The 17,521-nt window shown below is 33.2% G+C and overlaps 1 protein-coding gene across 2 annotated transcripts; it reads left to right on the forward strand.

The window, feature by feature from the left end:
- The first annotated feature begins 631 nt into the window (after positions 1-631).
- Positions 632-16,778, forward strand: LOC134705556 (uncharacterized). Of its 2 annotated transcripts, none has more exons than XM_063564272.1 (2): positions 632-744; positions 15,856-16,778. In XM_063564272.1, exon 2 carries the CDS (start codon positions 15,870-15,872, stop codon positions 16,491-16,493), a length of 624 nt encoding a protein of 207 aa, XP_063420342.1. In that variant the 5' UTR covers positions 632-744; positions 15,856-15,869; the 3' UTR covers positions 16,494-16,778. The 2 variants fall into 2 exon arrangements, with proteins under 2 accessions (XP_063420342.1, XP_063420343.1); XM_063564273.1 differs by lacking the exon at positions 632-744 and adding an exon at positions 10,542-10,651.
- The last annotated feature ends 743 nt before the right edge of the window (positions 16,779-17,521 follow it).

Below are 17,521 nucleotides of genomic sequence, written 5' to 3' on the forward strand. Positions count from 1 at the left end.
CGTGCAAAGCTCTGATTCCTTTCACGGATTTGGCTATACTTTTTGGACCTTTTGGATTATAGCTCTTCATCTTTTATATAAGCTTTGGATTTCAAATATTTTGGCAACGAGCATCACTGAAGAGACATGTATTGTCGAAATGCGCATCTGGTGCAAGAAAATTGGTACCGTTAATCTTATGATATCGGACATATTCCCTATCTTCAATACCCTTCCCTTTTTACGAATGTGATTAATCGAATTAGACTATTTACCGGATTTGTAATAACATAACCAACCCGACGGGTGCCAAATGTTAAGCAGAATCTGCGAATCCTTCCGGTGCACCTGAAATCGCCCCCAGTTTTAGGTGGAATTCGTGTTGCTTACTCTGCAGTTTTTTACGTTGTGACTTCTGTACCATTATTTGTCTGTTTGTCTATTTATTTTTTGCCCTGGCGTTGTCAGTTTATTTTTAATCTATGAGTTTGACTGTCCCTCAGGTATCTTTCGTTCCTCTTTTATCCAAAAGTACAACTATGATAAATCTTAAAATTTACGTATCTATATATAATGTATGGTTAGTATACGTGAACTAGCTTAAAGCCAATCTGACCTATACATGTACTCATGTTAGAATAAGCTGATTGACATTATCACATACAATGAGCGTACAATGAACTAAACAGATTTTCACCTGATAAGCAATATTGTGTACGGATTTAGCTGACATAAGAGTAAAACATTCAAAAGACAACTATTACAGTAGGTAACAGATTTACATTAGATTTACATTAGATAGAATGGTATTTTTTTTATTCAGAAAGATTACAAGTTATTATGAGGATATTAGAATACATTTATAAGACTTTCATTTTGTCTCATCGTGTAGTAGCAAAATAATAACTGTTTTTGAATAATCATAACTTCTTCATGTTAACACATAAAAATAAAGTAACATTCGTTTGAATGCATCTATAATACTAAAATTACGAGGTCCAATTTGTCAGCCGTCATCACGTAAAAACGATGAATCAAAGAATTCAACCTTATATATAACTAATATAGTACAATAGTGTTGATTAAAAATTACACCACTCCAGGCCCATTTGTTTTCCACGTAATTAATACTGCCAATAAATAAGAAGTTCCGAGTCGAGTCCGACACCGATACCAATAGTATATTCAACTGTTACCTATTCCTACATGATCTGTATGTTCCGCATTTGACAGGCGCACCACCAAACGGTGTATTTAGAATTTTGCTGTATACTGTTAAAAAGTACTCCACGGCCCTTTTGTTTTGCAAATTAATAATATTACCAATAATTGATAGGTTCCAGGTCGACGGGTTCAACATGTTCAAACAGAAAGATTTTGAAAACAGAGAAAACTGTGCATCTTATAATCGGCATGACTTGATCAGATGACAATACCAATACTAAAATAAGGCATACGCATAGTTATATACTTTGATTCAGTCACGGACCCGCAATATCACGGGTGTGTTCTAGTATTATATATTTTTTACTCGTATGCAAAACAAACCTATGGTAAACAATTAACAAAATCTCTTTTCGCTTGGAATAAATCCATCTTCTAGTCCAATGGGTGATTTTATGTGATGATCGCACATGGTTTGCCTTAAAACAAATTTGCCATCTGTGATTTTTTTATTCAGCCATGCTGGATCTATGAGATCACTTTGGCTTTAGAGATGATGCAAAAGTCTTTTAAGTTGAAGACATGTTATTTGTGTTTCAATCACTTGCAGAAACTTTATGCACCAACTGCTAACTTTTCATGTGTTATTTGTCCTTGAATTAAGAAAATAGTGTGAACAGTTTACACACAACTTCTTTATTTATGATATATACTTTTATACACAATGTAGTTCCTTTGTAGATCACACTTAATATAAACTTGTCATTTTATATAAATTAATGTGGAAAATTTGATTTATTACATTTAAGCATTTGATTCAACTTTAAGTCCCCCATTTACATACATTGACCGTCAAACAGGGAGGATCCAACCATCGGAACTCCTCCTTTTGGATGCACCACGCCATGGGTATTGCGGTCAAGAATTTGTGTATTTAAATTATAACACATCTTACTGAATACACAAAATCTTGCCTCAGTAGTTGTAAATCAGTGTCATAATAAATCATCTGATATAAGCTAGTAATAAGGTCTATTTGAGTTACAGTTATCAGTAATTTTGTTGATGCAATAACGCAATTTCATAACACTGACCTAAGCAATGTGTGAAATTTGTGTATTTAATTTCTAAAATGCTTGTCAAAATTCGTGTATTCAAATAAATTCCAAAATAATTTGCATCCAAAACTGCAAAATTATCCATCTTATGACAATAGAATAGCAATTCTACAGTAAGTTATGGAAATGAAGATAACAAAATAATTATTGAAATGTGGTCAGACAAAATGACAGACTTTCTAGCAACAAATTTGGCTGTATCACAACATCCATGGTTCTTTGATAAAACTATGTTTAATTTTCCATATAAATCTGAAACCTGTACAGTAACTGTCTAAAACATACGATATGCATTATTTATCACCTGTGGTATGTTTATATTACGTTTCTTGTGAGCAAAAGCTCCGTTTTCAAGGCTGTACCTTTACCTTTAATGGTTTACTTTTATACATTGTTACTTGGACGGAGAGTTGTCTCATTGGCACTCATGCCACATCTTTCTATATCTATAGCAAGATATTTTAATGTTCATCATTTGCACTTATTATTGATTATATCATTTTCTAAAAGAGAAAGCCTGGTCGCTAAGCAGCCTAGTCACTTGTCAAGGTGTTATATTCGCTCTAGTTCGTGAGGTGGACGGATGGTAGGAGAAAGAGAATATCTGTTGAAAAGAATTGCAGGTGTATTGCACAGAACATCTTAATCACTTTTTAAAACACTTTGAATTCATAAATTATAAAGTCACACGAAACAAGTGACTGGTGAAACATAATGTTTATCCAATTCTTGAACCAACGCATGTATATTTATATCATAAACTTATTTTTCTGTGCACGATATTATCATTTTGTACTCAAAAAGTAAAATCACCAAAATACTAAACTCAGAAGGGATATTTAATCGGAAAGCCCATAATCACATGGCAAAATCAAATGACAAAACATATCGTATAATCGTCAATGCTTGTTTTCTCTCTGTCTGTTTATATGATGTGAAAATATGGCAGCTACTTAATTTTCGTGATTTGGAACCGTACCTTACCGATTGTCATCTTATAATAAACAATCATCAAAGAAGCATGGATATTGAGCATGTGCATAACATGTACAATCAGATAACAGTTTATTTCAATCCATGCGTTTTAGTCTAGTCAAAATAGCATTTGACCTCAAAAAAATTGCAACAGAATATTTTTTTTCGCCATCCTTTAGGGAAATACCATAAATAAACATACCAAAAGTCTACCAAAATCAACCCATGGGAAAGTTGTCATTTTTATGATATAAGATCGCGCATGTTTTTGCGGATTTTACGTTACAGACGGGATGCCGTACACAGACGATTTATCAAAGGGAGACAATATAAGTTTATTCCCGCTATGCATTCAAATATAAAAACAAACAGATGATGTTATAATTATGAATTTGGTAAGTATATATGAATAAAAACTAAAATATATATAATATTTGTCCATCCTCTGAAGATATATGAACAAAAAGATCTCTATAAGTTGTTTCTGAAAAAAGATCATATTTTCGTCTGCTTTGGGTGGAAAATACGAGAATAACTTCTTCTTTCATTGTTCAAAGATCTTTTTTTACATTAAATTTACATTACATTTGAAAAAAAAAAAATTTTTAGACTGTAACACGCAATTAAAAATTATAAAAACCGTTTGTAAATATAAGGAAAAACTACGTCAGATTTTTTTCTATGGAACGCCTGTTTAACAAAAGAATGTCAATATTGAACGTTATTTATTACAATATGCATATTTCAAAGGATAACACGAGGTACACTATATTGCATTCGAAAAGATAAGATGCAAAGAAACTTTTCATCAAAAAAAGGAGGCCTTGTGTCTATGGAACACCGTTTTTACCATAATTTCTACATTTTTTATTTAATTTAAAATATACGCGGTTTCAATCTTAGGAAAACCATTATACATATGTTATCAAAATATTACAAATAAATTTCGGTAAAATATCTAAAAACAGTTATTACAATGTATTACTAGCAATCAAATATAAATACCTTAAAATTTGTATGCAATAAATAAAAATAATACGTTAATTTTCCTGTAGTAATTATTAATTTATTTTCATTTCAGGAAACTTGCTTAAAAGAGGAGAAGTGTGTGATTTGTCAAAACTCAATTTCACACGAAGACAATGTAGTAGTACTAGGTGAAAAGGGCAGCCAGAGTGTCAATAAAGCAAGTAAAAGCCGCCAAGACAATGTAGTTACCAGCGCAGGACAGAAGTTACATCAAAATTGTAGAAAATCATATAAAAATCCCAAATACATTGCTTTAGCCAATAAAGACATTAAACATGAAACCTCTAATATACCAACACTGCGGTCGAAAGTTGAATTTGACTTTAAGAGACATTGTTTGTTCTGTGGACAGCTTGCAGATGCGGTCATAGGGAGGAAGAGAAAAAGTGACGTGTTTCCTGAACGCACATCAGAGTTTCAATGCAAGATTGAAGATATATGTAGACAACGTGAAGATGAATGGGCACTTGAGGTTCGTGGAAGATTAGCATTTGTTCAGGATCTCCACGCTGCAGATGCTTTGTACCACCAGACATGCAGTGTAAATTTCAGGACGTCGAAGCAGACTCCATTAGCATTTTCTCCACCAGCAAAAAAGGCAAAAACACAAGCAGGAAGAAAATCTTCTCTATCAGAGAGTTTTTTGTTTGCGGCAAAATACCTACAGCAAAATGAAGATGAACAAATAACAGTTGCAGATCTTGTGAAAAAAATGTCAGAACACTGTGGAATTGAAGAACATTTTGGAGATAAAGTAATCATATCTGAAATAAATGGAAAGCCAAATGTTATTACTTTTCGAAACACAGTTCGGTCAATTTTGCAGGAGTTCTATGAACAAACAAACACAAATCGTAGTATTGATGAAGAAAAAAAGTCCATTATCCAGGCAGCTGCTAAGATACTTAAATCTGAAATTCTTTCATCAGAAACATCCAACAAGGCACTATATCCTTCACCTGATGAACTATCTGCACAAAACAACATGAAGTATGTGCCCGAATCCTTACAAACTCTTCTTCAAACTATATTCAGTGGAAAGGATACACGTTTAAAAATCATGTCAATAGGTCAATCTATAGTCCAAGCCACAGCACCAAGAATGTTCATGTTACCTCTACAACTAGCACTAGGAGTACAGTTACATCATAACTTTTCGTCTAGATTTCTGATTGATACTTTGAATAGTCTAGGATTTTGTTCTTCATATACTGAAATTCAAAAATTTGAATGTTGTGCAGCTGCAGAAAAAGGAAATGACATTCCTAATTTTGTTGCCGAGAGCTTTTTGCAGTATGTAGCAGACAATGTAGACCACAACTCAGGAACTCTAGATGGAAATAATACTTTCCATGGAATGGGAATTATGGCAGTAGTTACCCCAGGGTCTTTCGGTACAAAACCTATTCCGAGAATAGACGTGACGTCAGAGCAAATAGCACTGCTGGCCAAAATCAACATTTCTTACTACAAACCATCAGAATCAAATCAAATGGCATCATGTGTGTATAGTAATCTGAGAAAAATTAACTATAAAGATGTGGACTGTTCATATATGGTCAATCTATTGTGGAAGGTGTCATGGCCTTTGCGTTCTCCTATGCCAGGTTGGGCTGGATATATGCAAATGGTTCAGGAAGGAACATATCCTGGTAAATCATCATTCGTATTTCTACCTATGATCGACTTAAATCCTAGTGATTTATCTTGCATTTATTCCACTTTGAAATTTATTTGCAAAGAAGCCCACCTGTTGTCACGTTCGATCAGCCTCTGTACTGGAAAGCTTTGTGTATAGTCACAAATGAAAAAACCGAGAGTGACCTTAAACAGATCGTCCTTCGTCTAGGAGGATTTCACACTGAAATGAGCTTCCTTGGAAGTATTGGTCGTCTTATGGCTGGTTCTGGTCTACATGAAGTATTAGAAACTGTATATGCATCAAATGCGGTAAATCATATGCTAAGTGGCAAAGCAGTATCTAGAGCTGTTCGTGGGTTTATGATGGTGGAAAATGCACTTCATATACTTCTTATGAAGGAATCATTCAGGGTCAGTCTGCCTAGTGGACACGAAACTGATACAGAAGCTGATTCCAGTGAATGCGACGAAATTGTCGAAGAAGCATGCGAGCTATACGACCGATTTGTTGCTGGCGAAGAAACTACTGAATCTGTAGAACAAAGTTCAATTCTTTCTGAGATAAGTACTAAACTGGTAGCAACAAAAGAGAAATTGTGTAAATCAAGAACATCATCTTTGTGGTTGAACTTTTGCCGCATGACAAACATTCTTAGCAAATTTCTCATAGCTGAACGAACAGGAAACTGGGATCTTCACTTAAGTAGCATACAAGAAATGTTACCGTTCTTTGTAGCAGCCGGTCAAAATCTATATTCCAAATCAGCCTACGTTTATTTGTCAATGATGCAAAGACTAGAACTTGATCACCCAGAAGTCTATAGACATTTCAAAGCAGGGCACCATGTACTTAGGAGGACTGACCGTTTTTGGAGTGGTCTTTCCACAGATCTGACAATAGAACAAATATTGATGAGAAGTGTTAAATCTTCTGGAGGTCTAACCAGGGGCAGAGGAATGGGGGAATCACAACGGGCACAATGGATATTATCTATGCCAGCTTGTACAGACTACAACAGTGCCATGCAAGATATCACTGGTGTTGGATATTGTACCAGTGATCAGCACAAAGAAGCTACTCGTGCAAGGAAGGAACGAGACAGGGTGGACACTATTGCGATTCTGGAATACCTTACTGAAAGAAATCCTTTTGCAAATGATGTTTCACTTAGAAACATTGAAACAGGTGTTGAGGCAGAGCCTAATGTTAACGTTCATAAAGCTGAAAGTACTGGAAATAAAACGTTAGAACTGATGAAAGGCCAAACAATTTTAAATTATGTCTTTAAAAAGTCAAACCAATCAATAACATTGGCAGCAAAACCTAAGTCAAAGTCAGATTCAGACTTTCTAAATACTGATATAGATCCACAACTGATGTTCCAACGCCTCACCACAGCAGCAAATGGTCTCTTTGAAAACACATCCGAGGTATTCCAGTATGAATTGTCTAGCGTTCCTTCTTCTTTATTTGATTGCAACCGACTACCTCGAGAGGCATGCAAGTCAAACTTAGCAGATGCGATATGGGCATGTGGAGGCGATTGCATACATGAAATAGATGGTGAAGGTTTCCAGTATGTCCTTGATGGTGGATCACTATTGCAGCGACTTCCTTGGATACATGGGGATTCATTTGGAGACATTACGCAAATGTAAGTTGATCATGTAATTAGAAAATACAAAGACCCTGTAATTGTTTTTGACAGTTATCCAGATCTGCCTTCAATCAAAGATATAACACATTTGCGCAGAACAAAAGGCATCATTTCGCCGAACATCAATTTCACCTCTTCTATGCCTTGCAAAACTAAAAAGGAACTATTCATGTCAAACAGTCATAACAAACAAGCTCTTATTAACATGCTGTGTGACAAGCTGTGTAATGGCATACGATGTAAGAATGCAACTGATGATGCAGACCTTCTTATTGCACTAACTGCAGTAGATTGTGCTTTGTCCTCAGAAGTGGTAGTTATTGGTGAAGATACAGATGTATTGGTTTTACTTATTCATCATGTGAATCAGCAGTCCAAAAGGGTTATTTTCAAATCTGATAAAATGGCAATCAACAAAAAATTATAAGTATGGAATATACAACAGACTAGAGGATTTCTTGGGGAAGATGTCTGTTATTTATTGCCCTTTTTACATTCCTTAACAGGTTGTGACTCGACATCTAGGCTTTTTGGAATAGGCAAAGGACTTGCATTAAAAAAACTTAACCAAGAATATCTGAAAACGCAAGGCAATTTTTTCATGAATAACAAATCAATTAAAGCTGATATTATCAAAGCAGGAGAAGAAGCACTAACGTGTTTATATGGAGGACTTCCTCTTGAAGGACTAAACATTCTTCGATGGCGAAAATTTACATCCAAAGTAATAACTGGAAACACTTCAGTCCAGGTAAAAACTTTACCACCAACATCCGATTCAGGGAAATTTCACAGTCTAAGAGTTTATCATCAGTGCCAAAAATGGATGTCAGAAGAAGGAGACATGGATCCTACAGACTATGGTTGGGAAATAAAACGTGGAAAACTTTGTCCAATTTTGATGGACCTTCCTCCAGCACCGGATAAACTTCTTAACATTATAAGATGTAACTGTAAACAAAATTGTGACACCAAACGATGAGTCTGCAGAAAAAATGGTCTTCAGTGTTCAGTAGGATGCGGTGAATTTCGTGGATTGAACTGTTCTAATTCTGTTCCAATTGTTGAATCTGACTTTACTGATGAATAGATATTTGATGTATACAAAAAACTATTGAATAATCTTAAAACACCATTTTCTTGTATTTTACCATATACTTTTTAATTAACAATCCTATTTGTGAATTATACTTTTTACCTCTAATTATGGTCAATACATTTTTGATTTTCGCTTTAAATCCCTTCTTGGTTAATATGGTAATAATAAAAGCATTGTACTGTTTTAAAAAAAAGAAATGTAAATTGCTTTTCACTAAATTCTTTAATGATTTCTAAAAAAGTATGAATCTTATCAGAATTTTCCAGTTTTCGACGATTTTTGGCAAATTTTGTCTATTTTCACCCAAAATCAGTTATTTTCGTAATTGTTTTATAGTGAATTTTGTTTTATCGTATTATTAATAAATGAATAATTGCATTCTTCTATTTTGGAATGATTTAAAAACAGTTAAAACTCAAAAAATGTGTTTTTCCAATTTTTAGCGATTTTTGAATAATTTTGGTATATTTTACCCAAAACCATCATTTATCCAATTAAAAATTGCTGTAAAGTTTTAGAAATGATTATCATTGAGGTTTTTGTCTTTTTTGAAACATAAAATGAACTTCTATTACCATTTTTGTATTTTTCCTGTCTGTTTTTATAATCAATTTGTGCTTTGTGAATCTCAAATTCCAACAGAAATCTGATGTTTTACCTTAAATTTCATGTTGGTAAAAAAAAAACACCGATTTTTTTTTAATAATTTCATAAACACTGTACCTACTGTTGTAAAACTTTTGGTTTGCAATGATTATCTCAAAGAATAAATATTTTACAAGCTTTTCCCAGTTTTTCGCTATTTTTGACATATTTTGTCATTTGTCACCCAAAAAATCCATGTTCCCACTCAGATATCTTGGTAGACTTTTAGTATGTTATAAAGAAAGCCTGTTAGAATTGAAAAATACAAAAAAAAATTCTGTTGCAATTTTTTTGAGGTTGGCCACATTTTTCGTCTATTTTGACTAGACTATTTTGCTATCATCGGATTTTTACGATAAGGGACACGCTAAGGTCACTTGCATAAGGAAAATTTTCCTGGAAGCAAGCAATTAAGAACAGAAAACTTCTTCAAAATGTGGACAAATTAAAGAATTTTCTTCAGAAAAAAGTAAATGAACATAAGTTGAATAATGTAAACTATCCATTTAGCTTTAAAAAAACATATACATATTTTTTCTTTAATTTAAGGTTTCATTTGACTTTAAATCATTGTACTTTTACTGTTAATGGTTGTCAAAGGTATCAGGATTATAATTTTTGAATTTTTTCAAATTCTAAGTCCTTTCTGACTCAGGCATAGATCACCTTAGCTGTATTTGGCAAAACTTTTAGAATTTTTGGTTCTCAATGCACTTCAACTTCATATTGTATTTGACCTTTATAACTTTTTTGGATTCGAGCGTCACTAATGAGTCTTTTTTTAGACGAAACGCACGTCCGGCGTATGTAATAGATTTAGTCCTGGTATGATGAGTTTTCCAATACGCCAGACGCACATTCCGTCTTCATAAGACTCATCAGTGACGCTCATATCAAAATATTTATAAAGCCAACTAGTACAAAGTTGAAGAGCATAGAGGATTCAAAATTCCCAAAAGTTGTGCCAAATACGGCTACGGTAATTTATGCCTGGGATAAGAAAATCCTTAGTTTTTTTGGAAATTTATGTATGATCACATTATTGATATTCAGTTAATAGTTAACATTATCTTCAGTCAAGTATCTCTATGTATTAATTATTGAATTTCCAGGGGAAATATTCAATAAGTAATTATAATCTAGAAATCTATAAAGTTAGATATATTTAAACATTACAACAGTTTTACATAATCAAATGTTTACATAACGACGGTACGCCTCACCTACTTTATGAACTAATTGTTTTGTAAAGCTTCACTGAACTTCGAATTTATGATGAGATTTTGGATATTGAATATTTAAAGCTACACATCTAAAGTGAAAACAAAATCTTAATTGACGAGGTAAGATGGGTTTTTTTCACACTTTATGTATACTACTTCTTTTTTTCTTTTTTTTTTTTGAAAGAAGACTTTCATGTCTTCCCAAAATCCAATAGGGCTGGCTGTTCAAGTTCAAACAAGGACTTTTCCAGAATGGTTTTCTTATCTATTTTTATGCTTTACAATTTACAAATACAAACAATGAAAATATGCTACAATTCCCCGTTCCCAGGACTGTGAAATCTCTATTCCAAAAAATAAAACCAGTAATGAAATCTAAAATTATACACAGGTCAATAATGTCTATTGTCAAATGAACATATCAAATGAAGTAAACTACTGTTAACAGTTCTTTTCGTGTTACACAATAATTCCGTTAATGTTTGTTTAAAGTTCTGCTTGCGTTTCCTGTTCCTTTTTCTTGTTCTTCTTGAAATTGAGACAAAACTTCTCTAATTCCCAAATGACACTCATTTGTATCTAATATAAACTTTTCTCGGTCGATTTATGGATATGCAAGTGAAGGGGAGCTTGAAAGCGTTTCCTTAAAGAAGTAACCGGGGAGTTTGTTCATAGTCACGTATTCACTCCCCGGAATTTTTAACTGCAGTAAATCAAAAAGACACTTAGCAATTTTCAAAAAATCCTTGATTAATTTCTGTAAAAAGAAACCGGTACATTGAAAGATCGTGATTCCGGAGTATTTTCCGGGACTCCATCTTGACTCTTGCCCTAATCTTTTAAGGATCCGTCTGCACCACTTCTGTTGACACGATATGCCCGAGATACACTACCTCGTGTTTAAATAAAACCGTTGCGGTCTTGAGCTTTAATCCAGTATCTGATAGCCTCTGAAAGACTTTCTGCAAATTAACTAAATGTTTATCAAATGTTTCACTAAACACTACTTTATCATCTAGGTACAAAACTAGAACATGCCACTGCAATCCTCGCATTGCTGCCTCAATAATTGTTTTGAAACGTAGCGGTCTTGAGCTTTAATCCAGTATCTTATAGCCTCTGAAAGACTTTCTGCAAATTAACTAAATGTTTATCAAATGTTTCACTAAACACTACTTTATCATCTAGGTACAAAACTAGAACATGCCACTGCAATCCTCGCATTGCTGTCTCAATAATTGTTTTAAAACGTAGCTCCTGCGTTGCACAATCAAAATGGCATGGTTACATACTAGTATTAACCCCCTCTGGGTGTAGAAAATGCTGTCTTGCTCTTATCTATTGGATTCATAGGCACCTGATGATGAGCCATACTCAGGTCTAAAACTGACATCCACTTGGCTCAACTGAGCGAGTCTGTATTATCCTCTATTCTATGGATCGGATAGGCCTCTTTGGTCTTATCATTCAATTTTATGTAATCAACACAGCCGCCGTGAAAGATCTTTATGTTGCCTGATACTGTCATGACGAAAAGGGGCTATTGGACTTTTTAATAAGTTTCTTATCTTCCAATTTTTTAATTTCATCTTCAATCGCCTGACGTTTGTAAAGATGTATTCTTCTTGGAGGTTCTTTTATTGAAATTTCTTCTTTTAATTTGATACTATGCAAACCAATTGTTGTCTTTCTGGGTTCTCTTGCCGGATCATAGAAAGTATATCTATACTTCAGCAGGATCTACCTAAATCGCTCGCCTTCACTCTCTGTAAGGTTTTCTCTACCATCACTATACATTTCTGCCATATACTTTGATTCATTTATTTTCGTGGGTACCAAATTTCGAGGTTTGATGAAAACTTGCTTATCCTTGGATATTTAATTTCGAGGATTTGGCAAAGTCAGCATACATTCCTTTAGAAAATTTGTAATTTGTTGAACATTTAAATTTGTGGTTCTCCTGTACCCATGAAATCCACGAAAATTGGTATCCAGCGAGTATTACTGAATCCACAGTATCCTGGATTTCTACCAAACGTAGACAGAAGCTTGTTTATGATCATAAGATAGTATTCAGAAGTAAATTTGTAAATAAATCATTTTTTCGTATTTAACTTATAAAAGGGCTTAATGTTTCTGCCAAGAAACTTTACATTTACTCTGTTGTTAAAGTGTTTAAAATCGATATCTACCAAACTTGGACAGAAGCTTGTTTTTGATCCAAAACTATTATCTAGAAGAAAATTTGTTAAAATGTTGTACCTGTTTATTTATTCTACTGCAAGCTAACATTCGTACAGTCTGCAGTTAAAGATTTCCAACATTATATTAAATTCATAAACTATCCTTGATTTTACCAAATTTGGTCAGAAGCTTCTTGCAATCAAAATAGCATCGAAAGGATTTTTTTATGATTTTATTCCCTCATATTTGTGCAGTCTGCAATCTACAGCAAGAGTAGGCGAGACGAATTTTTCTAGTACATTTCCTATTTCACAATAATCATGTTATTACGTCATAATAAGAACTTATTGTTCAATAGGTATAATTCATGCATTTAAACGAGATTGGTCTATATACTCAATCATCTATTTTTTTTTTAGCATAACCTGATTTCCAATTTTCAGCTTTTTTGCAGCTACCATAGTATAACATCATTATTTTGACCGTTAGGAATCCCATATCTAAAATATCAACACTATCATGACAGGAATTACTACGTCTTCCTATAAAATATATAAATGTTCAATCATTTAAAAAAAGTTTACCTTTCTTGAATACTTTTCGTCTTTACATAAACTGAGACTAACTTCAAAATCATCTACCTGTCTTTTTGACTATCAAAATTTGTATCAATTCGCCCATCTGGATTTTAACTGTATCTTTAAGCCATACACTATTATAAAAAGTCTAGCACCGTCACTAGTGTTATCGATTGGAAAAGAAGACTAAGTCATGTTAGTTTTGTCCACATTATTATTGGTGTTAACGTCATTTGGATGGTCGGAATATGAAAAAATACTGGCTAACTGTCAAATATCTTGCTCATCCATTAGTGAATAGTATCCCTAAACTCTTAGAGGTCCAAAAGGTTACACCGTTTTTTTTTCTCGATTAGTGTCCCTCGCTCCGCATACGAGGAAAATATGAGCACAGAGCGTCACAAAAATAATTACTGTTTTTGTTCAAGAGTTTTGATAAAAAAAAATACAAGAGGGAAAATAAATTAAATTACCCCAATATAAAAAATTACTGTAAATATCTATATCTATTTATATCTGTACGTTCAAGCGTATCTATGATGTTCGGGTAAAACTGTTTTGAGATTTTAAGATTGTTATAGTTTACAATAAGAATATATTGATATGATTCATTTTACATCGTGATCGTACTGGTGAAGGATATCTATTATCCAAAATATCTAACTTTTGTTCATTTTTTTGTTATTTTGGTGATGTTTAGACTAGTTATATATATACAGTGTGAATATATCTTTAAATACTTAAAATTGAATTCTGCGTCTACACTAATAGAAAAATAAAAAATGAAAAACGAAATTAACATAGATATAGAGTTTTCATATATTTACAGATAATGTGTTTAAAAGTTTGGAGTTCGTTCCCGTGTACTTTACATCTTATATTTGGCCAGGTCAACAAATAGCTACAATATTGAACTGACTGCATTGATATCAGGATAAATATGTGTTACTGGTTAAAATTTATATATCAAAACCGTGACTTGAACCCTTTGTAGATATCGTTTTGATTTATCTTTATGTGACCTATCCACATAGATGACTAAATTAAACGAGCAAATAAATAGAAGAACATTTGAAAAGTTAACATTGCATTAAGGTTGTATTCTTCTGACATTTCAGTCTCGTTGAAATCCCGGTCTGGATTTATTTTCAAAACATTTGATACAAGTGGAAATATCAATGAAATTTTTAAATATTATAATCAAACATAGCTCTGTGAAAAAATTAGTACTTATATTGAATAGTTTTTGAGTAATCCAGTTTTCAAATTTTTATTACCAATCAAGTCAGTCTTTTTAGTCAAAATTTTGAGAAAATGAGCAAAAAGGAAGTGCACCACCATATGACTTTTTCTCCACCAATATTTGTGTATAGTCTTATAAACCCCCAAATCAGGTTAAGAAAACAAGTTTTATTCTAGAAATGTTTTGCTCCTCAGAGGTGTACATCCTTTAACGACTTCAGTCTTTCTCTTTAATATAACAATATTTTTGTATTTACTTCCATTTATATATTTTAAAAAACATTTTTTTGAGGTGGCCCCAAACACCTAGAATAAAACTAATTTGGCTCGTTTAATTTTCATAAAATTTTGACAGAATATTTACATTGAACTTTTGACAAAGAAAATATTTGTCCTTTTTCCTCTGTTTTATCTCTGATTGTATATGTATCAAACGAAGGCAACAGAAGTATACCGTTTTTCAAAAGTCATAAATCGATTCAGAGAATCCATTTCCGGGTTACAAACTAAAACCGAGGGAAACACATCAACTATAAGAGGAAAACAACTTACAAACGACAATGCAACATACATAGAAAATAGCTATAAGATATCAACTTCCATATTCCTGAGTTGTTACATGATATTTAAGAAAAATAATGGTAGGTTGAACCTGGTTTAATGGCTTGCAAAAACTAAGCACTTTATGTCAACGGTAAACACACACCGCTAAAATCACAACATTACATGAGGGGAATATAGCACAAATAAGTGCAAGAACACCCAAAATGTATTTTAAACAAGATTTCTGTAAAGTTTAATTTAAGTTATTTTGAGGACTTCAACACAGGTTAAATTTTAGGTAAATTACACGACGAAAAACGCAAATGTAATACCGTTTTTAAAGCAATACTTGTCAAAATGTTTAGTTTCATTAAACTAAATCGTATGCATATACCTTATTTCTAAATTAACTATATAGAAATCAAAGATACACGGTGACCAAGATATCAGTGTATTTTTATACGACAAACATTTTATAAAACCAGGTTGAATCCACCATTTTCTAATTCAGAAAATGCCTGCACCAAGTCAGGAATATGGCAGTTGTTCATCTGATTGTTTAAAGGGTTGACCTCATATGTGTTCTGTTCATCCATTAACGAGGGAACAGTTTGGTTAGCAAATATATCAATGTCCCTTGGAATGCTTTCTCTTCTACTGAGTGTTAGATAATTATCAACAGGCTTCCATCCTATATTAATTGAACTAAATCATACAAATAAAAAGTTAAACGGTTGGTAATATGATAGCAATCTAACTATTTTATTTTTACTTCAGAATCCTAATTTGACATGAGTCTTGACAATAACCTGGAGAGTAAATATGACGATCCCTACCAGGTTCCAATCATGGTTGCAAACGAGAAAAATTTAAAAGGTTATGGAACAATCGTTACAGATTTTGAAAAAGAAAAGGTTGAAATTGCTCCATGGCCAGTTAATGGAAAGCGAAAGTTACATCCCGGCACAGGGTCACTAGGCGGAACAAGAAGCGGCGAATTTATTTGTAAATGGGAGGGAGACGCCTGCCAAGCAATTAACAAAGGTGTTGATGATACTGTATTTATCACCGGTCGGTTGCCAAATGGTGTCCAAACTCAGAACCGTACGCATCTTCTGGTTCGGGAAGCAAATTACCATCCAGATGGAGGTCAGGTGTTTTTCCCACGTGATAAAGACCCATTCATCGCCTTGTTGGCACTTCCTGGCGACGATGTTAAGCCAGAGGATTTCGTTGCATTTTATTTTGACGGATCATTTGGAATACAAATGTATACAAATATTTGGCACCAAGCTGTTATTCCAATAAATGACCAAGCTGTATTTTTTACAAAACAAGCTGCAAGTTATGCATGCGTTGATGTAGACACAATTGGTGAATTTGGGAAATATTTGTCAGTTCCACTGAAATTGTAACTCAAATATTTATGTACGAATTTTTTGCTTATCATTATGTTAAACTTTTGTATTTACTTATATCTTAGTGTGACCTTATAGGTTAAGACATTTTTTAAGAACGACAGCCTCTGTGAGTGCTATTAAAAAATATATGATCATATATAGTAACAACACACCATTATCACTTTGTCTAAAGTACACCGGCAAAAATAGTACTGTGACGGACCACTAACGACAAATGTAGTATTTCTATTAATTTATTTATTATTTGTATGTACATGTAATTGAGGAATTAAAATACAGATGAAACCATTTTCAATTCTGAGATCGATGTTACATTGTCTATAACCGTAAATAGTTATTAGAAATACAAGACTTAAAACTTAATACGCCAGACGTGTGTTTCGTCTACATAAGACTCATCAGTGACGCTCAGATCAAAATAGTTATAAAGCCAAACAAGTTCAAAGTCGAAGAGCATTGAACACCCACAAATTCCAAAAAAGTTGTTCCAAATACGGATAAGGTAATCTATATGACTGGGATAAGAAAATCCTTACTATTTCGAAATTCATACTTTTGTAAACAGAAAATCTATAAAAATTACCATATAATTGATATCTATGTCAACACCAAAGTGCTGACTACTGGACTGGTGATACCCTCGGGGATGAAACGTCCACCAGCATTGGCATAGACCCGTTGTTGCAAATAGTTATCAAAGGTGCCAGACTAATAATTTAATACGATATACCAATTGCTGAATTTTGCTTACGTTTCGTCTGCCTTCGTTCACTCAATATTTTGTGCGACTTTCATACAAGTGAGAGGTTTGGCTGGCTATAAAACTAGGTTTAATATACCATGTTCTACATTGGAAAAAAGTCATTAGAACTGATGGCAGAGGTTTCATTGTAAAATGTATGTTGAGTAGTGTTATATATTGTAAAATAAAGTAGGTTGTTCTGTCTTTGGGCGTGTCTGGCGTATATACAAAATTTAGTCCTGGTAATTATGTTGAGTTTATTTGATTAATTTTCGTACAC

The sequence above is a fragment of the Mytilus trossulus genome, chromosome 2, assembly GCF_036588685.1.
Source record: "Mytilus trossulus isolate FHL-02 chromosome 2, PNRI_Mtr1.1.1.hap1, whole genome shotgun sequence".
Classification (NCBI taxonomy): domain Eukaryota; kingdom Metazoa; phylum Mollusca; class Bivalvia; order Mytilida; family Mytilidae; genus Mytilus; species Mytilus trossulus.

Coding starts and splice junctions, on each gene's coding strand:
- LOC134705556 (XM_063564272.1), top strand. CDS start 15,870: ATGAGTCTTGACAATAACCTGGAGAGTAAATATGACGATCCCTACCAG.